The sequence below is a fragment of the Equus przewalskii genome, chromosome 29 (assembly GCF_037783145.1).
Source record: "Equus przewalskii isolate Varuska chromosome 29, EquPr2, whole genome shotgun sequence".
Lineage (NCBI taxonomy): Eukaryota > Metazoa > Chordata > Mammalia > Perissodactyla > Equidae > Equus > Equus przewalskii.
Genome location: NC_091859.1, coordinates 10,614,716 through 10,642,177, shown reverse-complemented (window position 1 = coordinate 10,642,177; position 27,462 = coordinate 10,614,716). Strand labels below are relative to the sequence as shown.

Genomic DNA, 27,462 nt, shown 5'->3' with positions numbered 1-27,462 from the left:
AGGGAACTGGCCCTCCTTAGGAAATTTTTTAACACTTTTCTATAATTCATCAATAAAACAAAACAAAATAAAAACTGTGTCATCTTTTCTGAACATGGCAAATCTGATGATATTGGCAACCCTTATTATTAACTCCACCAAATTAATGATTATTATTGCTTATACATTAGCCACAATGTCTCTCTATTTGACTCTCAAGCTCTATCTTTTTAAACTTTCTCCTAGTTCTATTAAAATGCAAGACAGTGTAAGTGTTGTTACTGCAGAAGATTTAAAAAGGCTTATACGACATATTTGTTATCAATGCTTTATTGTTGAAAACAAAATTGAAATTCTCTGGCACATAAAACAATTATTTCTACAAAAGGAAAGCCTACAAATCTTGATAATTTATACAAATAACAGTTTCTCAAAAAATAAAATTTTAATTTAGTAAACTTGTCTTGTGCTCTATATTTTTAGCACTGTCTGCAATAATCCACCATAAATCCCTGAGCGGAGACATTTTTGACCATGTTCTATAGGCCCCCCAGCCCTCCCCCCAAGGTGGTCAGTTACTAAGCCCAGCCCTGTAGTGAAAGGCGTCAGGGACATTTCCTTATTGAAGATCCATGCATTTTATGACACAGGCCCAATTATTAATGCTACTTGGGAACTGGGTCGACATGAAGTGCCTCTACTGTGCAATCAGCGAACCTATTAAGAACCAAGTGTTTGAAAGGAAGAACAATAACAATAAAGACATAAAATGTTAAGACTAGGAAGTCATCATAGGTCAATAACTATTTAAATAAATAAAAATGTTAGATAGTGAATTCATCTCTATATCCTTATATTAAATTCCTTATTTATTTATTTATTTTTGTAATTGCCAATGCACTAGAAGATGAAAAATATACTTCAACCCATGTTTTTCGTTTGACCATGGGTTTGCTGCTGTTAAATGTTAAATATCATCCTGAAAACACCGTGATTTTGTTATAATTTAACTTTGGCCCTTCAATGAAGTGTTTAAGAAATAATATACATATTAGGAGGGCCTTCTTATTAATGCCATCAACAAATCTCTCACTACATCTGTCCTTCTGACAAAAACACTAATGACATAGGAACACTACTTTAAATTCTTTATCCCACTGTATTCAGTTATGCAGCAAAACATATAAAATACGGAGAAAACATAATATGATGCATTTGCATGTCCAGCTTCCCTTTAATGGCGGCGCTGATCATATATACATGGAGTGTGAAAGGAAAGGAGAAAAAGCAAATTTTCAGTTGCCAAGAACTGGCTTAATGAATCAAGTTTCGTCTTGCTACTTTGCTACGGTAGAATAATAAATAAATAAATATGTAGACTATTGTGTAGCTACTTTCTCTATGAAGAAGTTGAGAGCGGACTATTGTTTCATAAAGTTAATTTTTAGTAGCAAAGTTTGCAAGTCAAAAAACGTTCAATAAATCTTTTTCTCTACTTCATTTATAGTCTTTCACTTGTGAAATGCTCATTGAAGTGGTTACTAATAGGTAATGAAATAAGATCCAAATTTGCTAGTGAAAAATGGTTTTCAACTGTGAAAAGCACTTGGCATAAGACCCAGAAACACAGGCTAATGCTTCATGCTATTGCCGCTTAACATAAGTGATTTTTGATGTCTTTTGGGAAGAGCAAAAAAACTTATCAGCAGTGCTGTTTAGCTATTAGAACGTGATTAGCATTTCATACCAACTATTTCCAAAATATAAAATCATTGGCAACTGTCTATTATATACTCCTTTGCACAGACTTGATTTGTTTCAACAGTAACATCCGGGAAGTACAAAACACCTTCCCTTTTGTCTAAAAGCTGCTGGTTAGTTATTGGAACTGGAACACTTTTAAGCTTCTTTTTGATTTAATCCTTATATAAGCATGTGCATTAACCAGGAATAGTCATTTATAAAGGCCATTTCAAAAGCCTAAGAATACAATAAATTTTCCTAGGCAGTTTTGGGGGAAAATGTTGGTGACGTTAAAATAAAAAATGCCTGCCTGACACATATAAGGCCTCCCCAGCCCCTCCTGCGACACCAGCGTGAAACGTGGTTGGGTAGCTCTGCTCTGCATATCCTCTCCAGAACATGAAAAACAAATGATGCTCAAAAGAGCGAAGACTGACATCCAGACCATAAAATGTTATGTGCACTAGTCAGGAAACAACTGTAGATTATGAAAAATCCTGACACAGTACTAAAAAAAAATGTTTTCAAAGTTTCATAAATTGATAAGCAGGCTGCCCCAAAGAGGGAAGACAGCAGCGTCAGGACAACCGGCCAGCTCACTGGGATTCACACTACACTTCAATCACTCCCCATTAACACTTGACCTTAATAGTTTACCATGGCTGAATAGACACTCTGACTTCCTCTCACAGTGTTTAAGGAACAATATAGTTTCCAAATCAGCTTTCAAAACTCAACAAAACTTGTAGTGTAGCCCCCCTCCCCCCTTAATAATGCCAAAACATTCTGTTTTAAGTGCTCTGGTTTACAGGCTATGGGTAACAATTCCATCCTTCTGGAGGTTTCCCATGTTCCCCTTTTTGGTGTTAATGGCTGTGCCAACAGCAAACTGGATACTCCCAGAAGTGGCAGTGACCTCAGCGACCTCTGCCTTGGTCTTGAAGTTCAAACTAGCTTGTATCATAGCACTGCTGGGAAGTTCTGTTCATTAATGAAGCCGCTTTGACATTGGGAGGAGGAGGAGGCATTGCCCTCCTGTGTCAGGTCTTGGAAGTCTTTAAGCCTTGCTTTTCCATGATGTTCCACAGTTTGCGGAGATTGGACTGCGTGATGACGTCATCCGGCTTGAGGCGCAGCGCCCGCAGGTAGTTGGTCTCGGCCTTCTGGAGTCGGCCGTTGAGGTGCAGAATGGCCCCCAGGTTCATCAGAGCAGCCGGATACTGGAACCAGAGAGAGGAAGGAAAACGATTAAGAGGCCATTTCAAGCTTTCCTTTATGGAAGACAAAAATCTTCATCCACTTATGCAAATGATTCCCTTATGTCTGCAGGCATTTTATGGAAACAATTTAGCAATTTATACAAATAGACAAAGATAACTAGGAAGGAAAAAAGTTTTCAAATAGCTGCTATGTACTTTGTACTTTAAATAAGGCAGGCAGCAAGAGAAATAGTTTTCTTCTTTAATGAGAAAGCATAGGTTACATATGAAGACTTCGTAATTTAGCCAGACTGTATGTTCTGAGAAAAAAAGTTTAACGTGATACAATTTCAGATGGAAAGAATTAAATATTTTTTTTCAACTCGGTGCCAAGAAATAAAAAAATTAAGTGTGAAAGTTGACAAATCTATGTCCACCCACTCTTTTCTTCTTCTCCTTAGCAATATTCCAGGCAATTTATGCAAACATAAATAAATAAGTAAAATATATTGTAAAATTTTACTGATGTTTCCAGGGTAAAATCTCTGAAAAAAATTCAAATACAACCACTAAAGTCCTTTCCAAACTTAACCCAAGTAGTTTAATGAGACAACATCCTTATTTTTAAGTCAAACAGTTTTTAAACTTTTAATGGTGAATATTTACTATAATACAGCAAGGGAAAAACACATCAAAATAGATAAAATATGGTACAGAAATATGCAACCTTTATAAATTTTATATTATTTATTTAAAAGTAGTCAAATAATTCTCAAACAGAACTTTCTGTAATGTGTGATAATTGCAATGCAAAGTTATCACGTGAAAAACAAAGTTTAAAAAAAAGTATGTTATGTAGCAGTAGTTTAATTAATGCAAGGGTTTCCATCCCCAAATTCTCAGTGATTAGTTAAGAACAACAAAAGTTCTTCTACAAGGAAAAAATATTTTGCTTTCTATCTGCACATAAGAGCTGTTCTGCTCTTGTCTTGTCTCTGTAACTTTCTGCCTAACAGCAAGCAGTTAATATTTGGCAGTTACATAAATGCATATTTCAAGTATCAGATAAAACTAAAAGTGCTTATACTAAGATTATGTTTTCATTTTACAGATGATGCCAACTATTAATTGTCCTGGCAACTCCGTGATACAGCCTAATTCACAATTATTTTTATGATTTAGTAGTTTCACAGTTCACACATTTTTTAGCTTAATTCATGTGACTCTACCCTTTACTGTAAAAACAATTATTTCTGATCCAAAAGCAATGCTGGGGAGAGGGGTGAATAGTTCAGAATAAACCAACTTGGAAAAAATGATCAGACTTGGATTTTAAGAGATCTGCATTTGAGTTCTTGCTCAAACACCAACTGTGACCTTAGCGAGGTCCCCTAACACATCTATGCCCCAATTCTTTCATTTTTGAAATACTGAAATAACATCAGATTTCCTGTATGTTGTTAGAAACATAAAATAAGTAAATAAATAAATGTTGCACAGTACACACACATAGTAGACACTCTAAAAATGCCAAGTTCCCTTTTCCTCAACTCATTTTGCCTGAGGTTTAGCACGTGCATGTTTGGGATTTTTACACTGCTATACGACTTTATAATTTTTGTTTCAATGGCTATCTGTCTCTAGATTCATACCAAAATTTTCTTAAGTCCTCAACTACTGGGCATTATTTTCCAACTTTTCTATGTCCTTTATTCTTTTCCAAAAATAATATTGCAAATATAAGCTATTCCTGACCTTCAAAAACCTTTTGGTTAGGATGACTCCATACTTATCAAGAAAAATACAGATGGTCAGTTTCTAATTTTAAACACCAATCCAAACAAACATAGCTCTAAATTACATGTGCAGTGAATAGCTCCACATTGGAAACCTAAAATAACACCACCTACTCTGTCTTCCTAAAAGAACTTTGTTATCATACCATCCATTATCATCTTGAATTTCTTGATGCCCAGACACACTTCTGAATTATGTCTCCTCACAGGGTTTAGCACAACTATCAATAAACAGCTACTAAACTGATGGTGAAGTGTGTTCACAGCCTGAATCACTGGAGATGCTAAGTAGATAAAATGTTCAGACTTCCTGCCATCCTGAGTGGGAAGAGAGGAAATGAGGGGGGAGAATCACAGTTGGAGACCATTCCTTACTAACCAGAAATAGAAGAGGCCCAGCGACGGGCTGAGAGAAACCAGATGGCCCTGTGGGATAGTCGTTATTTCTTGAATCACTTTATTATCAAAGTGTCTGTGCCTAACCATAATTGCAACTCAAGGGGATTATTAAAAACACTCAGAGGTCATAGAGTCACACGCCTAGGTTCCAATGACAGCTCCAGCGAGAGATGTCTGCACTTGAACAAGTTGAGTGAGTGCTTGAGACTTCAGTTTCTTCTAGAAATGGGACGATAACAGTACTTGCTTCATAGGGTTGCTTTTGAAATTAAATTAGAATACAAAATTGTCTTTTTCCTATTCTTTTCCTTCCATCTCCCCATCTCAAAAACAGAAAGCAGAATCTCCTTGTCAGTGTGCCTGAATGACCCCTGAATACAAATGCTGAGGAACTGCGAACTGGCGCTATCTTTACGAGCTTTGTAGTCTTTCTTAGGTTAAACCTAGAAGAGATGGATACGAAAACAGGTGGTGAAGTAGACCAAGCCTATATATAGGCCTTATCATTGTTACTAAATTGTAGCCTGGGGTTCTTCTGTTCTTCAAATACTTCGGAGTCACCTCCCTGCCATCAAATGATGAAAAAATTTTAATATAATTCTAAGAAAATGCAATTAGGAAGTTAAATCTGCTATCAAAATGAGTTCTGAATGCTAATTATAATAGTGTTTTGGAATAACTTTAATTTTGCATTATCCACGCTAGGGTGTTAGTTATTAAACAAAAATAGTCAAAAATTGACATTATGAAGTTAATGTGGGATAACAGATCTCACGGAAGCGCACATATACTCATTAATTGTGTTCCCTAAAGAGTAAAAATCCAAGTAAACTAAAAATGTGCATATTTAAGGATGTCATTGATATTTTTAAGCAGCTACAGATTCCTATGCTCAGATGTAACATTTTGGTTTAAATGTGTCTATCTTAATAGAGTAAAAGAAGTTTTTTATTTTAAAACCCACAAACATACATTATGTAATGCTTTTAAAACATCACTATAGCTTCTTATTTGAGTCAATGGAAATTAATGAAATGTACATACTGGTATGCTCAAAAGTGACATAAGTTACAAGTATCATTGCCTTAGATAACTGCTCTCAAAGTGTCAACATTTTGACATAAAAAATTTCATGTACTTGTTAAAAATTTGCAAATAAAACTAAATATAGACTAACTTTTCTATATGGTTGTTTTCTTTCTTCAAAGACAAGGACTTTATCTTTCAAGCCTGTTGTGTCTCGTCTCTACAGAAGTGGCTAGGGGTAGCTTGCTGGATGCCCACTGGACTGAATACCTTCAGCTCTTCCAGCCTTGCTACACAAACTGTAGTTCAAGGAGGAGCATCGGCATCACCTGGGAGCTTGACAGAAACACAGAATTTCAGGTGCCAACCACTGAATCAGAAAATGAATTTTAACAAGATCCCCAGGTACTTTGTAGGCTCATTAAAATTTGAGAAGCATTGTTCCAGAGGTCATTTCCTGATCTTAGATTATATCATTTTATAACTTTTGAGATGAAGTTTCTTATAAAAGGATGGACTTCCTACAGCACAAAGAATGTCAGTTCAAACATCTAACCTCTGTAAAGCAGAATTCTTCTCTTGGCCATGCAGTTATTTCAGGTAGTAAATGTTCAAAGGAAACTTTCTTAACAGAAGCCATAAATGACTAAATATTATTAGACAGAAGGAGAGGGGATAAAAACCCTTTTCACAACCAAATAAGAGCTTGTAAAGGTTTCTAAACAGACTTAAAGATTACCTAGCTATGTAACTGAAATGCAAGAAGTCTAGGCGACTGGCTGTCTATTACATATTAGTGTCATTGCTCTGTGCTAGCTGTGACTCTTGGGCTGGGGAACAGAAACCCAACCACAACTGCTGATGTCTTCCCTCACACACATCCTCTTTTATTAAAGACAGCTGATGAAATTTTCAGCATGTTAACAAGGCAGTCAGCATCTTGCAATTCAGTAACATGGGGCTTGTGGCTCCGTACAAGAAATGAACTGCTTTGTACTTCACAGACTAGAAAGGAGAACCAGACCTTTCTTGTTTCCTTGAGGAGGACAGATGCTTTACATCAAAGGGGCTGACTGGCAGCCATACTGAGGCAACAAATGATGTCTTTTTCAAGTCTCGAGGGAATTATGCCTTTCTTGATACTTGACTGTGGTTTTTGGCTTATTTCTCCAACATCAGAGGAAATAAGCAAAATTAAAATAAGAGCTATCTATTGGGATAGCAGAGAGGAAGGGCAAGATTATGCAGGTGTGATTCTAGTCTAATGCCCTTGAGGCTCCAGGAACCCAGCTGAGCTCACAGGGTCTCCTGAGCTCACAGGATTGGAAGACAAAGTCATTTTCCTGGCCTTTGCCTATTATATAGTCTTAGAAGATATCTATGGAGGAGGATTAATAAGATGATATGGGGATTCAGGATTGGGAATTCATGTTTTTATTGGGAACAGGACTAAAATGTAGAATTTTGAACAGAGGATTTGGGTGAAGCCTAGAAAAGGAAAAGAAGGTCTTGGTTGAAATGTTCTGATTAAGCAAGAGTTGGAAACCCACAGAGTAATTGGGTTCACCGTATCCCATTAGTCCCTGGGACCACTTCCTTCATGTGAAGGTAAATCAACAGGCAAGAGAAGCTATGAAAAAGATGAAGATAGAAATAACTGCCCAATATATCTAATTTTATAAATATATTTATTTCATTCAAAGCGTTGCTGAAATTCTCCATATAGTTGTATATTTACTGTTGTATGAACTAAATAACTTTTAAGAAAGAATGTCTGAAGTCACTTTTAATCTCCCTTCTGAATATAATTTGCAAACTTAAATGAGTCTGCAAACTTTAATGGATCCTCATTCTTTTTCAATTAGTTACCAAATAACTTAATGAAGGCTGCACACTGCCATTCAACTGTATTCAGTTGAAATTGCTTACCCAGTTGAATTTACCGGAGCAGTAACTGCACCATGATGCTTAAAAAAGTAATGGTATAAACTTTTAAGAAACATATTCAGGAAAAAGTATTTATGCATAAATTTAAGGGATCTCTTTATATTTATTGTGCCTTGTACATGGTAGATGTTTAATAAGTAATTACTGAATTAAAGGTTTTTTTTTTTTTTTTGATGAGGAAGATCAGCCCTGGGCTGACATCTATTACCAATCCTCCTCTTTTTGCTTGAGGAAGACTGGCCCTGAGCTAACATTCATGTCAATCTTGCTCCACTTTATATGTGGGATGCCACCACAGCATGGCTTAATGAGCGGTGTGTAGGTCCACACCTAGGATCCTAACATGCAAACCCTAGGCCGCCAAAGCAGAGTGTGCAAACTTAACCACTATACCACCAGGCCAGCCCATGAATTAAAGTTTTTAAGATTATCTGTCAGGCTTATGGAAAAAAGTTTAGCATGGACTGAGACAAAGTTAAATACCTTATTTCCCTCAGTTCCAACACCACTCCTCCTCCTTTATACCACTTGTGTGCTGAATGGTCCAAGGCTAACCTAGAAACCTGAATAAATTATCCTTGATTCCTTGTCTTCCTCCTACACACATATGTACATACATCCGATTGTTCAGTCTTGGCAACTTTACCCCAAAATCTCCCTTAATTCTGTCTTCTAATTATACTCTGCCCCATTCCCCAACTTCGTTTAAGCCATAGTCATCTTTTCTTGGATTATATAAATAAAATTATTTTGACAAAAAAGAAGAATAAATGAATGGGTAGCTGCACAGATTGATGGGTGATAGATTAAATCAATGAATAGACACATGAGTAAAGTCATATGCAGGTTTTTTATTAAAAATATTTGAGGCATACAAAAATTTCAGAGAATACAATAAAAACTGTGTACTTGCCTAACAAATAAAACTTTATAAAGACAACTGAAGCTTCCAAATATCTCTCACTGTCCTATTCCTGAACTCACCCCCATCCTCCCAAGGAAACACTATCCTGAAGTTGGTATTTATAATTCTAGTGTAGGTATTACACTTTTACTTTTTCGTGTACCCATAAAAAATGCATAACCTTATATTTCTATAAGTTTTAATTTTATAAACTTGTCCATCATGGGATGCCATCCTGTCAAGCACCCACCAGGACCTTGAATATTTTGCTCATCATTTTGTTTTACAGGTTTGTCCATGTTGGTATTTATAAGGTTTAGTTCTTTCACATGAATTCCATTGAATGACTACCCATTCTCTGAAGGTTAGATATACAGACTCTATAAGAGACGGTTGCCATCAGTATTCTTGTGACTATCTCTACACATATTTAAGGGAGAGTATCTAAGAGTGGAATTGCTGGATCAGAGAGGATCTTCAGCTTTACCAGACATTACCAAATTCCTCTTCAGTGTGGTTGTATCAAAATGCATTAGCATCAAAATGTAACAGGGGTCCGTTCATTCCATATCCTTTATAACACTTGGTATTGTCTGACTTTTTAATTTTTGCAAACTGAAAGTTGTAAAATAGAATCCTATTCTGTGCTGAAATTCTTTTTCCTGATTACTAGAGAGGTTAATAACATTGTCATAAGTTTATTAGCTTTTCGCATTTTGTCTTCAGTGATCCAACTGTTCTTTAACATTTGGTCAGCATAAGTTTTGTAAGAATTGTCACTTACATGGTGATATTCGAAAGGTAATTACACAGAGCTTCCACTACCTGAAAATAGCCGCTACATAGGGCCGTCTGGCCTGGTGTTTTCTTCCTCAGTCACTTTCCCAAGACTGACAACCAGATAACCACTGTTTCTAAAATGAAAAATTTGTTATATGCAAAATGGAAATCCTTGAGATAGGCTTACTTTCAGTGTGGGTGGGAGGATGACAGAAATCTTGGCAGCTAGAGGGTGGGCTGGACAAAGGGGCAGTGGGATCCACGAAACTGCTTCACAGTAACTATGGGGAATCCTGGACCAGCAGATGTGGGAGAAGGATGGCAGCTCCTAGCTAGCACACAGAATGGACTTTTCTTTACAGCCGGCGTCTCTGTCTTTGAACAGTGTTTCCTGTGCTCCCGCACTTCACCACCCTCCATTTCTACTGGCACTGCCTAGTTTAGCATCTCATCTCGTTCCTAAACTCTATCAGCCTCCTACTGTTCTCCCCACCTTCAATTTCTTCCTTACTCCAATCTGTCTCCCACTTGACCATTTGTCTTTTTCTGAACACAAACGGAGTTTTAGAGAGTCAACCTGTGCCTATGGAAAAAAAATACAGACTCTTCAGCCTGGTACTAAGAAACCCTTTACAACTTGGCACCCAAAATAAGCCCTTAATATACATCCTGCACGAGCCCCATGAAACCTCTATTTCTGCCATGTGCTATTCTGAGCATTCATTTCTTATCGAACTGCTCCTCTGACAAAGTCCTTCTTCCATTCTCTTTTCAATAAAATTCTGCTCATTTTAAAAAGAGTTTAGAGCAATCTCTTATTCATAGCTTGCTTCTCTATGTTCCCATAGTACTGTCTACGTACATTAATTGCAGCACTTACCACAATGAACTATGGCTACTTGTTATAAGTGTCTGTCCTCTTTGCTGAAGGGTGAGACAGACAAGGAATTTATTTTAACTGTCTTTATAGCGCTAGTGCCAGGCTCTGGCATAGGTAAGAAGCTCTCAATGAATGCCTGCTGAAAGAATGATTTGTATGGTTTAGCAGAAAGAACTGACATAGGAGAGGTAAATCCTAGCCCAATCTCAATGTAATTTAACAAACATTTATTAAGCACCTACTAGATGTCAAAGTTGCTGCCAGATACTCTAGATAAGTGGTAACAAAAACAATATATTTTTTTTAGTCTGTGCGTGACTTTAGCTAACTTGAATTGCATACTTGGCATTTACTACAAACTGTGAGGAGATGTACATTCACCATTTCACTTATGCCCCTCATACTTATGAAACTGTTATCCATGCCTTGTTCTAAGCACTATAGGGGACTGCGCAGATGAAGGGATGACTGCCCTCATGGAGTTTATAATCCACTGCATGAATCAAATGCTTCTACTCCCAGGAAGAATCAGGCACGTCTATGAGGGAGATGCCAAGACTGAGTTGTGGAGAGAAGGGAGACTACTTCCTTTAGGCACGAGGCTATTGGACCAGATGAACTATCAGGTTGCTTCAAGTCTCTTATTTTTCCAAAATGAGAATGCTATACAAACTTTTGAAATTGGTGGGTCACAGCAAAATGAATTTGTTACTTTTTAAAAGTATTTTTAGCAAACTGCCGGGAGAGGAGCCAACAGTGGAGAGAAACTCTAATGGAGAAAAATCTGAATTTCAATTAGTTTGGAGATTAGGATGTCAATAATGATGGCCATGATGTAACCCTTCTGGGAACAAATCAAAATGGAAAACAAAGTCCTTATTAAAAATGAAGTATTAATACAACAAACTAAAAGATATTTCACACAATTCTATGAAAAAAACCCCACAAGTAAGGCAATACTCTCAACTCAGAAATGATAGTTTTTTGTAGTCATATTTTGACTACAGTCATATTTTGAATAAAGAATCTTTGCGAAAAGATTTACCAAATTGTACATACAGCAAGGGAAAACAACACAGGAAATCTAGCAATAGTAAGGCAAATTCTGACAGATAATAGAAAAGATACATCTTGATTCTCAGTTTCAACACAGTATTTGTGTTCTTGAAATAGCTTTGAATAAAACAAAACAGATATAGGTGACAAGCAAGACACGACGCTGTATTAAGGGAGTAGTTGCAATTTGTCAGTGACACATTTCATCCTGTAGGCTCAATCCTTCTCTCCTACACCTGCACCATCCCAGCGGGTGCTACAAGAACGTTCATTTAACTTTTATGATGGGTGTGATTGCCACAATGTGGAGTGCTATCCATTTCTACGGCAATCAAAATGCCAACAGCTGTGGTTTGGGGGATAGCAAACAGTGATGGTAACAGAGTCATTTCAAAGGTGGTAGTTATTTCTAACAGATTTTAAAGTGCATCTGCTAAATTAAGAATATGATCTCAGAAATTATTCTTCACTGAAGATCATTCTCTTTCAAAGACAGGCTTTCTTGCTGTCCTTGATTTCACAGAAACAACTCTCATGGGATCCTAATGGAGAACCTAGATGCCGGGCCACCTAAGTGTCACTCCCAGCTTTCATAAAATGCCATCAGTACACTGCTTACCTTGATTTGTCATAACCATGGAGCTCATCATTTGAAGTAAAACTTCTAAATAAAAGTTCTACATAAGTGAGAAAATATACGATGACAAAGTGCACTTAGAGTAGAAAAAGAATAAAAATAAACAGAATTTATTGAAGGTTGAAAACATGGAAGGAAAGAAATTTAGAAAAGAATCTGCACAACAGACAAACATCATTTAAGTGTCTACATCACCCAGAGCTGTCTGCCCTTACTAATCTAGAAGCTGCTACAAAAACCCACAGCATCTCCTCCTTTTCTTTGAACCAAATTCCTTGCCTATTTCTAGTCCAAATATGATTTAAGCAACATAATTCACTCTACACTTTATACATTTCTTTTTAGCATGAAGGGGAGGGAGGAACATGTACATGCTTTCTCAATCATAATCATATTACACAGAAGGATTTCCAGCTGTACAGGCCATCCAAGTGTGTATGTGTGAAGTGTGAGTTTAAATATATCTAATAAAATGACTGCTCATTCTGAGCAGTTGAAACAGGTCACTGGAATAATCATGTTGTTATTAAAATGTATTTCACAGATATATTGGAAGTTGACATTTGGGCTTAAGGACTCAAATGTCACGGAAGATAGAAGCAAAGAGCTATAGTTTTGTGGGGTTTTTTTGCTGGCTTTTTGTTAAGTAAATGATCAACTGATCAAAAAAATACAATACAGCAAGAAGTACAGATATATTACATTGACAAAATCAAAGTGATACTAAACACTCGACACATGCCACAGCAATCAAATTCAGGACATTTTAAAAATCTTATGTGCATCACTTCTCTAATTGACTTCTATGTTTGCCAATAAAAAGCTTTGATCTGATGGACGTCAACTGAGAGATACTAATTTGCATATTGTGGAAATGACAAATTTGTTCCTAAACAGGACTTAGTGAAAATACTCACTTTTTTAAATGATGGAAATGAGCATATCAGACACCTCAAAACAGTGGATTAAAATGAAATTTAGGTTAGGCACAGACACTCTAAAGATGGGCAAGACAATTTTTTTCTCTCACAAAGCAGATGGGGACCATGCTGTGAACAAGCAGGATTAATGCAAGGGTGACAGCGTCATTCAGAGCAATCACATTGGAACATGACATTAGAAGGCAGCAACTGTCCACCTGCAGAGTGAATATGAAGAAACACGTTTCACTGAGAGAATTCACCATGGACTTCATGCATGCAGCAAGTGGAAAGTTTTGCGAATGCTCTGAGTGAGGATGACCAGATCAAACAGAGCGAGCAAGAGCAAAGCAATTCCTCCAGAAACTATAAATCTTTCCAGGGACTAAAAATAAAACGTAAACACACTGTCTGATGCATGGCGTTCTATTTGCACTTTTATAGGGCCAAGACTTTGATGATACACACTCGGAAAAATAATGATGCAAGGTCTTCACACATCATTTTAGAACATATTCCGTCAGGACACACCAATCAAGGTAAAGTCATGCTGGATTCCAAGCCATTACACTTGCCAAAGGGTCACACCTGCTGAAAATGTAGAAATAAACATGGGTTGGGTGTATCTAAACTCATGGCAACTGCCAGTCACATAGTATAAGCCCACATGTCACCCTCAAGATCTCTACATTCAATTGTACATTCTGCCTTTACTTCTGAAATATTCATATCTGAAATCGCCTCATCCAGACTGCACCAATCATCTCTTAACTTAAAGTGTGTAAAGTCAGCACATTATAGGAAGGTTTTAAAGACTGACTTGATGACATTTTTCTGCACGATAGCTTCCAAAATTGTATAAAACACAGATTTTGTATGGCCTTGACCTACTCTACCAATGTCTTGTCTCTTCTCAGAGCAACTGTATTTTTGAAAATGCTACACCCTTACTTTCTTGCCTCCCCTCCTTGGTCTACCCTGTTAATATAAAACAAGGAAGCAAGCTAGTCATCAATAAAGCAATTGCACAGACCCGGAGTCCAAGCAACTGCTAGACTCAGATATATTTATTGAATACTTATTCGTCCATACTCACAAATAACAACCAAAACGAGACTTGAAAAGGAAGGTAGAACAAAATAAATTACTTCTGACACAATGATTAATTCTCATACGCCAATTCTGATTCCTTATAAACTCATCTTCACTACTATGTTAGGGAACCGTCAAGATTATATGATACATGTCAAATAGCTTTACAAAATTACAAAATAATACCTTTTCATCTACTCGAAAAACATAATTTTGTATTGGCAATCAACAACCTTAACAGTGATCTGATATTTGACTACAGGGATTGGTCACACGTCACCTCTACTTTTGATTCACGTCTGAACAAGCAAAACAAAAAGGACTTTTCTAGAAGTACAAGAAAGGCACATCTTTTCGACTCTTTCATGTAAGAAACTAGAGGCAAGATTATTTTCTGCTATTACATATTAGTGATTATTAAAACAAAGTATCTCATAAATACTTCACTATCTAATTAAATTGTAGGCCGTTTGTCTCATAAATGCTTAAAGTCCATTACATATAATAATTAAATCCAATTTCAGTATCTTGAAATGGCTCATAGAAATTAAGCTATGCTCTAATGCCTATAATTTAACACTTTTATTTACTTCAGTCAAAGACAGACATTTAAGAACTGTGTTAACTTCTTTGGTTCATCCCAGAGAAGTCGGAATTAAATGGTAATTATAAAGGCAATATTCTTCGAAAATTAAGTCCTGGATGCTAAGTGAACATGATAACTTACAGTGGCCACATCAAAGGGCAGCCTCCAGCAGAGAAAGAAGGAGGAGTGCATGTGGCTAGTCTCTAGGTCTATTTCACTCCAGAACCCGGAGAACCATGAGAGAACAGAAGAGCATGACAGGCCCAAGAAAAGGTGGATCAACGCATTAAGGTATCTCTTACTAAACAAATGAGATTTAGGGAGGATAAAAAGGACATTTATTGCAAAGAAAAATTTAATAAGAAAGTTGCTGAAGGAGCCTTTTGTAGGCTGCAAATGGTTAAAATGGTCTCTCTCCTGCAGTCCTCTGACTATAACTTCTAAAATAAACTTGAGCTCTTCAATGATCATATCCATGATAGCAATTTTCTTTATTTCCTTTTGAAATGTAACTTGTTCATTCATTCATTTAACATCTAATTATTGAGCACCTACATGGGGGATTTCCCAGTATACAAAACAGTTAAAAATTCCAGGCTTCATGAAGCTTATATTCTATTTGTAAGACACAGATAGATATTAAACACAAAAAGTAAGTAAAATATATAGCATGCTATACTGTAATACATAATAAGGTAAGAAATACAGCAAAGAAGGTATTTAAGGAATGTTTGTGAAAAGAGAGACCAACAAGCTACAGTCTGTGGATCACATGCATCCCACTGCTGGCCCATCAAAAACCTACATTTTTAAATAGTTGAAAACACTCAAAAGGAAGAGTAATACATCATGACACATGAAAATTACATAAAACTCAAAATTCAATGCCCATAAATAAAGTTTTATTGGAACATAGCCATACTCAATCATGTATGTATTGTCTATTGCTTCTTTCACACTACAATGGCATACCTGAGTAGTTGCAACAGAGGCTTGTGGCTGCAAAGCCTAAAATATTTACTGTGTGGCCTGTTACAACCAAAGCTTGCTGAACCCTGCTTTACAATATTAAATAGGGAGATATGGAATGCCCTCTAGGAGAAGATAGCATTTGAGTGAAGAACTAAAGGAGGTGAAAGAGTAAGCTAGACACGAGTGACATGATCTGACATGCTTTGAATGCTGTGTTGAAAGCAGACTAATGAAGGAGGAGTCAATTTCAGTTTTACAGGTCAGTGGCGACAGTGATATCTTAGACAAGATAGTAGCAGTGGAAGTTGGCTTATGCAACTAGAAGAATGAAGCAATTTACTGCAATGGAAAAGATCATGGAGGAGCAGGTGTGGGAGGAAAATCAGGAGCTCAGTTTTGGACTAATAGTTGGGAGGGGTCTCTACAAGTGGAGATACTAAGTAGGCAGTGGATAGATTAGGCTGGAGTCCAAAGAAGAGATCTCAGCTGGAAATATAAATTTGGGAGCCAGCCGTGTATCCATGCCATTTAAAGGCTAAGAGAGAGGATGAGACCTCTCAAAGAGGGAGTATACAGAGAAGAGTGAAGCGGGTCAAAAAAAGAGAAGAATTTCAAGGTTAAGAGATTGGATGGATGGGAAGGAACCAGTCAAGGGGATGAAGGATCAGAGGGACCAGAGTTAAGAGGTAGCAGGGGGAGGGTGTCCCGGAAACCAGGTGAAGAAATTGTTTCCAGGAGGAATGAGTCATCATCCGTGTCAAATGATACTGATAGGACAAGCAAAATCAGAACGGAACACAAACAGATTTAATATCACTGAGTGTCGTTCTAGCAGTTTTGACAAGAGCAGTTTTGGTGACATCACTGGAGAACAAGCCTGTTTGGAGTAGGTCTAAATCAAAAGGAAAAGTTTTGCTATAAAAGGAAGGAGGAAATTGGAGAGGTAGCTAGAGGCAGAAATGGGCTTGAGAAGCTTTTTGTTTTTCCATTCTGGGAGAAATAATATCATGTTTAAATGCTGATGGGAAAAATCTGGCAAAGAGGAAAAATTTGTTAATACAGGAGAGAGACAGGGAGACAGAGACAGAGAAACAGAGGTAGAGGCAGAGCCAGAGGGGGAGAGAGAGTAACTGCAGGAGCAATGTCCTTAAGTAGTCAAGAACAGAGGCACCTAGTGAAGACATAAAGAGGTTGGACTGAGCTAGAATTTTGGATAGTTTATCTATAATAATAGGAGAAAATGTAGCATTTAAAAGCACAGATGCTAATAGATGGTTAGAGGTGATGGAAGCTTGTGGAAGTTCTCTCTGACTACTTCTATATTCTCAATGAAAGAGGAAGCAAGATCACCAGTTGAATGTGGCAATGGAAGAGTAAATGTTGGAAATTTCAGGTGAGACAGTGAAGTATGAAGTTATGTAGAAAAATGTCAGAGAGAATAGACTAGAAAACTACAGTATGATTGCCACCCAGCACTGAGGGTTCACTTGAGGTTACTGATATTGAGTTAAAGTGAGTTGTGTTTTTCTCTAGCTATGTTTAGCTTCAAGATAGATATGCAGTAGGCAGAGGTGGATGTAACTAGGTGTTGATTTGGCCAAACAGGTATGATGAGGCAAAAAGAAACAAAGGAGTTGACCTATGTGCAAGGGAGTGATTATAATGATTGACCTTGGAATTTAATCTAAATTAAGAGAGATATGAGGATCATGTGGTCAAGAACATTGAAACCCTGGTGACTTCCATGGATTGTAGGCCCTGGGTGTGGCTGAGGCATTTGGGAACTTGCTGCCACAGCTGGAGAAGGTAGTCAGGTAGTGGGATGTGTGAAAGGAGATCATGGAGGTGGAAAAAAACAGCTATCAGGTAAGAAGGCTCTCTTGGGAGACCAAAGCTAGTAAAATATTTCAAGAGCTGTGGAGTGATGGGTGACACAGGCAAAAGATAGATATGCAGTTTTCTGGGGATTAGATTTTGGGGATGACGGATGACCCATGAGACCTGGCCTTTTGAGGTGACTGAGATAATCCTGATGGTAGCAAGGGAGAAAACAACACAACAATTTTATTAACAAATACTAGTAAGAATGGGCTTCAGTTAGGAAAACTTTTTCAGTAACGTTAATTTTTTAAAGATAATCTGCACTCATTAACACATAATTTTAAGCACTAAAGCAGCTGTTATTTAAGCTACTGGAACACGTACCAAGAAACCAAGCACGGCACCAAAAGCAAGTCCTGAAAGGTTTCTAATCATTAACACAATTCTTACTTATATTATTAGATTGCTCTAGCAGCCTTGTAGTCCACGTTTTATAATATTAATTTTCCTTGTTACTTCAATGGCTAGCTAAAAGCAATATTGATCACATCTTTATTTGGTGTCCACTCAGTAGAATTCAATAAACCTATAAATCAAGTAAATTAAACAACTATATATTTAACATGATAGCTAGTAGTAGGATTTTGCATTTACAAACTAAATTTTAGTATTCAGTGTGGTGATTCAAATAGTGATTATCTCGTGTGGGTGTGGGGCACAGGGACAGGAAAGGGAAGAAGCACACAGGTAGATGGAAGTTACTGGCAATTATCAGTTTTAGAGTTTCATGATGTGTTCACAGGCATAAATTTAACTGTTTATTATTATGCATGTTTACTTACATATATGTTAACATATTCTATGTGTCATAGATTAGATTATATATTTTACAAATCTATGGTAAGACCATGCCTCTACTAGGATCCTCTGCTAGCATGAGTCAAAAGAGAGTCCCACGTACTCAGAGAAAAAGCTCCCTTCTGCCATACTCCTTCAGCTGAAGTCGAGTCAGGGCACGTGAATAAGATGTCTATAGCATCCTATGCCCCAGCATTAACCACACAAAAATCACCACTGTCATTAGATTATTTATGCTTATTTAAATTCATATCACATTTGCTGTTTCCTTTGCTCACCATTCTTTTTTGGATTTTAGCTTCTCCTTCTGGAATTTCCATTCTTCCTGAAGTAGATGTTTTGAGATTTCTTTAGTAAAATGTTGTTGATGGTAATATCTTTCAATTTTTGATTATCTAATGTGTCTTTATTTTACCATCATTGTTGAAAGATATTCCTGGATGCTAAGAGAGGGTATTATAGAATTTTTTTTCTTAGCATCTTAGAGAGATTATTTCGTTGTCTGTGTCTTTCATGGTTGCTGTTGATTTTATGTGTTCTTGGTCGAATTAGCATTTCTTCATAGGTAAGTTTTCCTTTTTTTCTGGCTGTGTTTACATTATCATCTTGTCTCTGGTATTCTATAATATCACCATGCTAGGCTCAGGTATAGATTTCTATTTACTCAATTTGAGACATATTGTGCTGTGTATCTTCTAACCAACTTATAAAATTCTGGGATATTCACTATTCTCTACTTCTGGGGCTCTGAATAGATATTAGATCTTCTCATTGTATTCTCTAGTCTTAACTTCTCTTTCATAGTCTTCATTTTCTTTTTTTTTTTGTGGCATCCTAGGTAATTTGCTCACACATATCTTCAATGTCACTGATACTCTTATTTGTAACTAATCTGCTTTTAACCTAACCACTGAGTTTAGATTCCAATAATTCTTTTCCTTTCAACTATCATTTATTTCTTAACTATTTCACACAATATTCTGTTTCTGACAGATTCTTCTTTTTGATTTTATTGAGGTTACATTGGTTTATAACATTTTATAAGCTTCAGGTGTATATCCTTATATTTTGACTTCTGTATAGAATGCATTGTGTTTACCACCAAAAGTCTAGTGTCTATCGTGTTTTTGATAGATTCTATACTCTGCTTCTGAGAATTTCAATATCTGCAGTCTTTAGAGGCCTAAATGTTTTGTTTCTGCTGACTTTCATTCATGGTGGTTCCTTCCTTGTGGTCTTAGTGATCTTCGAGTTTTCTTTAACAAATTGCCTGATCTTAGTCTGAGGATTCCAGCAGGCTTGAATTGGGGATGCTTTGCTCCAGAGAGGATTTGCATCTGCCTCTGCAAATGGCCAGGGAACTCTGCCAACCTGAAACTACATGTTCTCCTTTGAGGGTCTTGACTCAATTACAGCCTTGGCTTCACCTTATTGGTGCCGGCACAAGGTTCATCAACCGGAAGGCAGGGCTGCTTGCTATTGACTCCATGCTCAGGATAACCCTGCTTCTACAGGTGGCTCACCACTTAGAATCACACACTCCAGTTTGAAGTTGTTTTCCTTTTTTGCTTCCCAATCTCATCCCCTCTTTGGAAGAGTGGTTCTTATCTCCCTCTTGAAAGCCCAACAGCATTTCAGAAGGAGAACATTATTCTACCCTCTACAGGGGGGAATCTCTGTGCTCTGCTGTACAGACAGAAGTAGAAGTCTTTGTGATTATAAAAGTCATCGAAATGTTGACAGTTTTAAGAGTCGGCTTCAAAATTCAAGGATGGCATATTAATGAAGACTTGGTTAGCAACAATTATGGAGCCCATATCCTATGTATGATGCCATTCCAAGTAACATGAGGAGTTAAAAGGAAAGTGGATCTTGCTCTCAAAGTGTTCTCTAATTCAAGGGAAGAGAAGAAGTAGCAAATACAGATAAGTAACATAAATAAAAGCCTACAGACAGCTCATGAGATACTCTGACATCCTCCTGGAATGTTATCCACTTTTGGCGGCACTCCACCATGTTTAGCTCACAATTGAGAATCACTACACAACTCAGTTTATTTATCAGAAGTTTGTAGTGCTTTTCCTATAAGAACACTTATCACACACAGGACTGTTTTGCATTTTGACACAACCTCTTTCTTATATTTCAGGGAAATTTCAATTTAATATTATGTTGTCAGCAGAGCACTTCTACCTCTTGCCAAGATAAACTCTAATTTCATCCCCACAAAATGAGAAGGCAGGAATTTGCTTTCCTTCATCTATTTTTTCCCTTTATCATTAAGCAGCAAATTAGAGTACCAAGCCCTGCTACTTCACAGACCCAGATGTTTGTTGCTTTCTTCACTTAGAGAAAAGCAAAAAATAGCATGCCTCCCACGCTGCCAGGACTGATGTTCACAGGATGGATAAGGGACTCATGTGCCTACCTTCCTTGCTCTCTATCCAAAATCAAACTTTTTCTCAGGTGGGCACAAATGCACCCACAGGTACATGTGCTCTAAGGGCCTGAAAGTAGCAAAGGGCACCTAGTTGCAAGGAGCTAATGTCAACATGTAAGCTAGTCATGTATGGATTATTGTCTGTCAACTGCAATATTTTAGAATTATCAAATTATCTTCATAATACGAATTTGTTACCTGCTTTCTTCACGCACTTTCTTGAGTGAAACAGCTTTAGCTGGTTGTTAACCTTAAACATTAAAATCCCTTTCATTTTCAGGGCAATCGTTTGTTCAATATACATTGTTTGCAAAGCCCCTAGATCTTCTTTAGGCTTAGTCTCTCCATGAGTCACAAAGTCTGTCTTGCATTAATTATAATACAGGTACCTTACATTTGTTTGCTACTTTTAAAATTTTCCAAGCATATATACTTACATGGTCTCTTTTGATCCTTGCAATTGATCAGAGAGACCTGGACCCTGAAGGATTAAGTAAGTTGTTCAAGGTAACACAATCAGTAATCAGTACTTCTGGGTCCCAAACCAAATTCTCTCCACTCGATTTCCTCTCTTTCCACTCTACTATTCCAATTTATTATGGTGGTAATACAGTGATTTTTTTCCATTTTGGGAAACACTGGTGGTGATTCACAGTGTCTGTCACAAGCATTTGGATAGATTGGATTGACAATATCCTATAACTGTAATTTAAGGGCATAAAGCTAACTGAAAGATGAAGAGAACAAGAGCCAGAGGTATTGGGAAATACAGAAAATCTGTTTGTACTAACATGAATTTTCAATGATTTTTCTGAAACACAATAAAATGTCTTTGGGGTCGATAAAATTATTCTTACTTTAGCCTTCATTTCTTGCTTCATGTGCTCTAAGAATGAAAATAAATCAATATCTACTTGAAGAAACCCAAAATTTATATTTTATTTATATCTTTATAATTGTCCCATTGCTGACAAACAGTATAATTTCTTAGATATTTAAAAATACTGCTGTCCAAGATTATTTAATCACACCAAATATTCTACTGACGTTTTGTCTTTGAATGCAAAATAATGTCACAAGCAATCATGCTAAATGTCTGTTATTTTAATTTACTTGATTTAGAAATTTACTTTTCATTTATCAAGTCCTATTGAATGAAGACTGATTAAAAATGTGATCAATATTGTTTTCAGCTAGCCATGGAAGTACAAAGAAAACTAAGATTATAAAACATGAATTGTAATGCCACTAAAGCAATCCAATAATAAAATAATTTGTTAATCAATCAGAAGCATCTAGCATGTGCTGGCAGTGCCATGCTCACTTTCTGGGAGAGGGTTGATAATAGTTAGCTTGGTGTTTATTAGGTGCTATAAGTGTAAAAATTATTTTGATTGCAGACCATTCTTGCTAGTATTTGTTGGGGGGGGGGGAAGTAAAATATAGAATAGCTCCACACACATTATTTAGTTTAGGAAACATTTCAATAGTATTTTTTCTCCAAGCTGCTTTATCTATATAATTACATTTTGTTCATACAGATCATTCTTGCTGAAAATAACAAAAAGAGCTCAGATTATAAAGACCTCAGAAAATAACAAAGACTTCAGACCTCACTCCTGAATGAGGAGGAAACGTTTTCAGACAAATAGACCAAAACCATCTCCAAAATGGCAAGTGGGAAGAGTTCTGGATTAGCAGTTCTGAATTAGGAAGACTGGACTTTAACCTCGACTTTAACATTTACTACCCATATGACTTTGGAAAAATTACTCAACATTGTAAAGTCAGTTTCCTAAACAAAACAAAAATTTGCAAAAACAGATCTTGTTTTCCTTGTTAGGTATTATGAGGACTAAGTAATAGAGTAGGTATCCAAACAATTTGCAAAATTGTAAAAGTCTACAGAAATGTAAGATACTATTTTACAATGTGTTACCTAAAGAACAGCTGTAAAACATCAGTGGTAATGTGTAAACTTCCAGGTGCTACTTGCTTAAAGGAAAAAAAAAAACTAGATCAAGGGTGAAAATGCAATATTTGTAAGGGTAAGGTAGCCCAAAGGTGGAAGAAAATCAACAACATATATTTCCTTTTAATTGGTGGAATATAAGTTCTGTTTTGTGAATTATTCATTTGAAGAAGAGCAATAATAGGCCTTGGAGAATCTCTTAATCTGCCTTACTCTCAAGAGGCGTCTAGGAAACATAAACATCTGTGCAGAGAGCAGAGAACACAAAGATTTTTCTTTTCCATTCCTAACGCTGGAGGAATTTGGGCTCTAGGAAAATGTAAACTATATTAATAGTAGCTCAAGAAAATTTGAACAGCATATGCTTAAACTTTGGCTCTAAGTTACAAGTGCACATTTAAAATCCAAAGTGAGGAGACTGAGGGGATATTGTGCATAGCAAGAATTTTATTAGAGAAAAAAATTAAATATATTCATTTGTTTGCCTATGGGGTTGTTTCTATTTAGTTTGGAAATTTTCATTAGTGTTATAAATCTTTACTATAAATGCCAAAGAATAACACCTACTGTGTAAGAAAAAAGAATGAAATTAAGCTTTCAATCAAGATACTAGGAGCTCCCTGGGAAATAGTTGGGAAAGGAAAATATGTCATATTTCATTCTTTTGCAAAGTAGAAATGCATGAAAAAAGCATTAAACCTTTATAGGAAGATTGGCATTAAGAAAACCTGATGATTATAAAGAAAAATCACTCTATCTCAGCAACAGAAATGGATCTCTTAGTATAGCATCTTCATTGAGTGTTCATTCAAAGATGTGACATACTCTAATTTACTCTAAATTCATTAAAAGGGTATGACATACCCTAATCTCACAAGTCTTCGCAGTGGCATTGAGGTTGTTTCTACCTTCTTTGTGATTAGCACTACACTGCAGTATGCAGAGGTGATACTTGATATAGATTTTCCAGGATGAGGTCATGGGGCCAGGGAGAAGAATAGAGCAGGGTGTACGGGCAGAGGAATTTCAAAGGAATAGAAGAGTAAAATGCATGGAATTTCAGAGTATGTTGAGTTCATGGATGGCAAGTGGTGCTAGGAGGTTGGGAAGTAGTAAGAGGAAGTGTCTTGTAGCACTATGGTTGTATGCATGGAGGGGGAGATGGGCATCCTTGCTAAGAAGAGCTCATCATTTACATATTTGGTTTCTGATAAAACTTTTGTTAGAAAAATGGTTTTGTTTCTAGAAAAAAGTGTGAGAAAGGATTATTATCAGCAATGAGAAATTCAAAAGTATTTATAATAATAATTTGAAAGGAACGTGTTTTATAAAGATGCAGCTCTTGTGGCAGAATTAGAGTGTAGATTTGAAGGACCTGAGATTTGAAGCAGAAACAGCAGTTAAAGAACCCTTAAAAATTTCGTGTGAAGAATTATGGAACCCCAAGGAAGGCGCTGAAATGAAAAACGAAGAAGAAATATCACCATAAGCCATTTTTGGTCGCTATCTGATAGGATTTGGTGATCTGTTGGTTGAGGGGAGGAAAAAGAAAAGAAAAGTGAAGAGAACTCTAAAATTATTAGCTTGGCCACTTGAGTGGAGGGTAAATGTAATAACTAATATGAAGAATCCAGGAGGAAGAGATGTTCTGGGATGGAAGGATGGAGTCAGTTATTCTGAATACATCATTTTGTTCCATTTCTACCTGGCACCAAACCATCACCTTCTATCGCATGGACTACTGCAATGGCAGATTAACTGTCTCTGCTTCCAGCTTGTCCCAATAATTCATTCTCCACACAGTAGCCCCAGACATCTTTGAAAAATTTAAATAAAATTATTTTATTCTCACACTTAAATCATCCAAGAGGTTTCTTTCTGTACTTAAAATAAAATCAAAGTCTTTCCCTAAGTCTTTCCTACTTAGCCCTCCAACTTCAGCTTTTGCCCTCCCTCTCTCACTCATATGCTCCCTCCACCTTGGCCTTCCTTCTGCTTCAAGCTTCCTTCCATCTTGTCTTCAGGCCTTTACATAAGCGGCTCCTCTCCACATTTTTGCAGGGCTGGCTCCTTGCTATTTCAGTCTCGGATTACATCTCACCTTTTAGAGAAGCTAATAAGTGATTATCCAATCCAAAGTATGTGCCCCCCCGACCATGTCTTATTTTCTTATGGCTTATGCTTTGTTTTCCTCATAACATGCATCATTTAATAATATTTCATGTTTTTATGTACTTCCCACCACCAGAATAAAAATCCTTTTTGTAAATAGAAGGGACTTTATTTACTGTATTTACTGCTAGTTCCTAATGCCTACAGCAATGCTGCTGACAAACAGATATGCAATAAATACGTGTTAAATGAACGAAGGCATGCTGTCCTTGAAGGCCCCGTGGTACCCCCATGTGCAGATAGGTAGAAAGCAGCTGTGAGCCCAGGGGAAAGATAAAGCCTGGAGAACAGTGGAGGGATTAGGTACAATTGTACTACAATTGATTTATGTCTTATAAGGCTTAGCTACCACTTGCATGTGTGTGTGTGTGTTTGGAGAAGAACAAATTTCCCATAATAATTATTTGCAAATAACTTCATTATATCCTTTCTAGGACAAAGCAAACTAAATCTCATCTCTCCTGCTTTCTCGTTAGATGACGAGTAGCTTGAATCAAAACTTTGGCTCTGCCTCTAGTTAGGTGTGTGGCTTCAGGCAGATCACCTATCTTCATATATTCATTCAACAACTATTGATTAAGCACTCACCATGGACAGACACTGTGCTGTTGTAATGGATGTGATGTTGAACTACACAAACCTAGACTCTGTCCTCATGGAGTCCATACTCTTTTCAGGGAAATGAGCAACCAAGATAATCATACAACTAAATAAAGATCAACTATGACAGGAACTGTAAATATGAAGCCACGTGTAGGGAGCAAGTGCAGTTCAGAGAAGTTCGCCCTGATGATTGCCAAGTTGAGATCAAATGAATAAGTACAAATTAACAGATGAAGGAGGTAGAGGGAGAAGTTCAAAGTCCTGAGTTGGCACTAAGCATGGCATGTTGACGACTCTGATAGAAAACCAGGCTGACAGTGCTCAGAGAGCAAAGGAAAGAGAAATGTGAGATGTGATGGCAAAGACCACTTGAGAACAGATCATGCAGGGCCTGAAGGCCATCTTAAGGACTTTAGTGAATGAAGCAGCCCCTACATGCTGCCCCTCACGGTGGCTTCATCTCTCTCACACCGATAACACCACACATCCTTTGGTGTATACCTATGGTAAACTTCCTGAATGTAGCAAAGAGTATATTATTCCAAACCGAGGCTCGAAAAACTATAAACTCTACACTCTCCTAGATACGTAGAAGGCATACTTGAATAATCTGGGAGGTATCTGCAAAGCAAATTGAATGAAAGCAACCGTATTTGTGTTGGTTCAAAGGGGTACATCTGTGACATTTGCAAGGTCTTTCTCTCAGTCACATGCATGCTCATGATGTCAAACTTTTCTAACAGTAAGAAATCATCGGTTCTGACTTCAGATCTGGTGGCAGTGTTCTTTCAGTTTAAATTTCCATTTCTAACATCCAAGAAGAAAGTGCTTGTTAAAGCAAATTAATATTGTGAAGAGGGTTTCCTGGAGGCATATTTAACCTACTTGCAAGGCTAACTGCTTTATAATACATGGCTTACATGCAAATGGGAAGCCACTAAATGCAAATTAGTTTGTTCATTACAGTGGTCTAGCAAGGCTTAGAAACACATGATCGTTCGTTGAGTTGCTGTGATAAAGTTATAAAGCTGTTTCTATAAAAATCACTCATTCTTTCTGTCCTTCGCTCGCTCACTCAATAAACTTGCTCCTTGCGGAGTCTTCCCCATCTCAGGACGTGGCAACTCCACCCTTCTGAAAGTGGCTCAGGCCGAAAAACACAGAGTCGTCTTGACTTTTTTCTCCTACACCCTACATCAAATCCATCAGCCAATGCTGAAGGCTCTAGCTTAAACACACATACACACAGACACAGACACCACATACACACACACAATCAACCCACCTCTTGAAGAATTCTTCTTAGTCACCCTTGTAAACTTCCTTTCTAACTGGCATGAATACGTCAAGTTCGGGAATCACAAAACCTCCTGAGATCTTTCCAAGGCCTATAGGTTTAGAACATCTATTGTACATCTTCTCTCTGGGTTTTTTCAACACCTCCAATCCTGCAACTCCAGGCCTGCCCTCTCCTCTAATCTTCAGGCTCATATTCAGTTGCCTGATAGGCATCCAGGATATCCATTAGCCAACTTCAATGCATTACCTTGCCCATCAGATATGCTCGTCCTTCAAGATTCCCTATTTAAAAAACAAGCGCCAGAATCCACTTAGCCATCCTAGCTACAAACTCCTCTCTCCTCCTTCCTTCCTTGCCCCTCTTAAGGAATCACCAAATAC

The 27,462-nt window shown here is 37.1% G+C and overlaps 1 protein-coding gene across 5 annotated transcripts in view; it reads right to left on the bottom strand.

Annotated features, from left to right (window-relative positions):
- Positions 1-293: 293 nt before the first annotated feature.
- TMTC2 (transmembrane O-mannosyltransferase targeting cadherins 2) overlaps positions 294-27,462 on the bottom strand; it is a 390,871-nt gene continuing 363,702 nt past the window's right edge. For all 5 annotated transcript variants that reach the window (XR_011534794.1, XM_070600499.1, XM_070600501.1 and 2 more), the window contains one exon: positions 294-2,942. Coding sequence is in view for 4 of the 5 variants with exons in the window: in XM_070600499.1 (XP_070456600.1) it covers positions 2,763-2,942 (180 nt within the window). In the remaining variant the exon portion in view is untranslated. The remainder of the gene's footprint in view (positions 2,943-27,462) is intronic.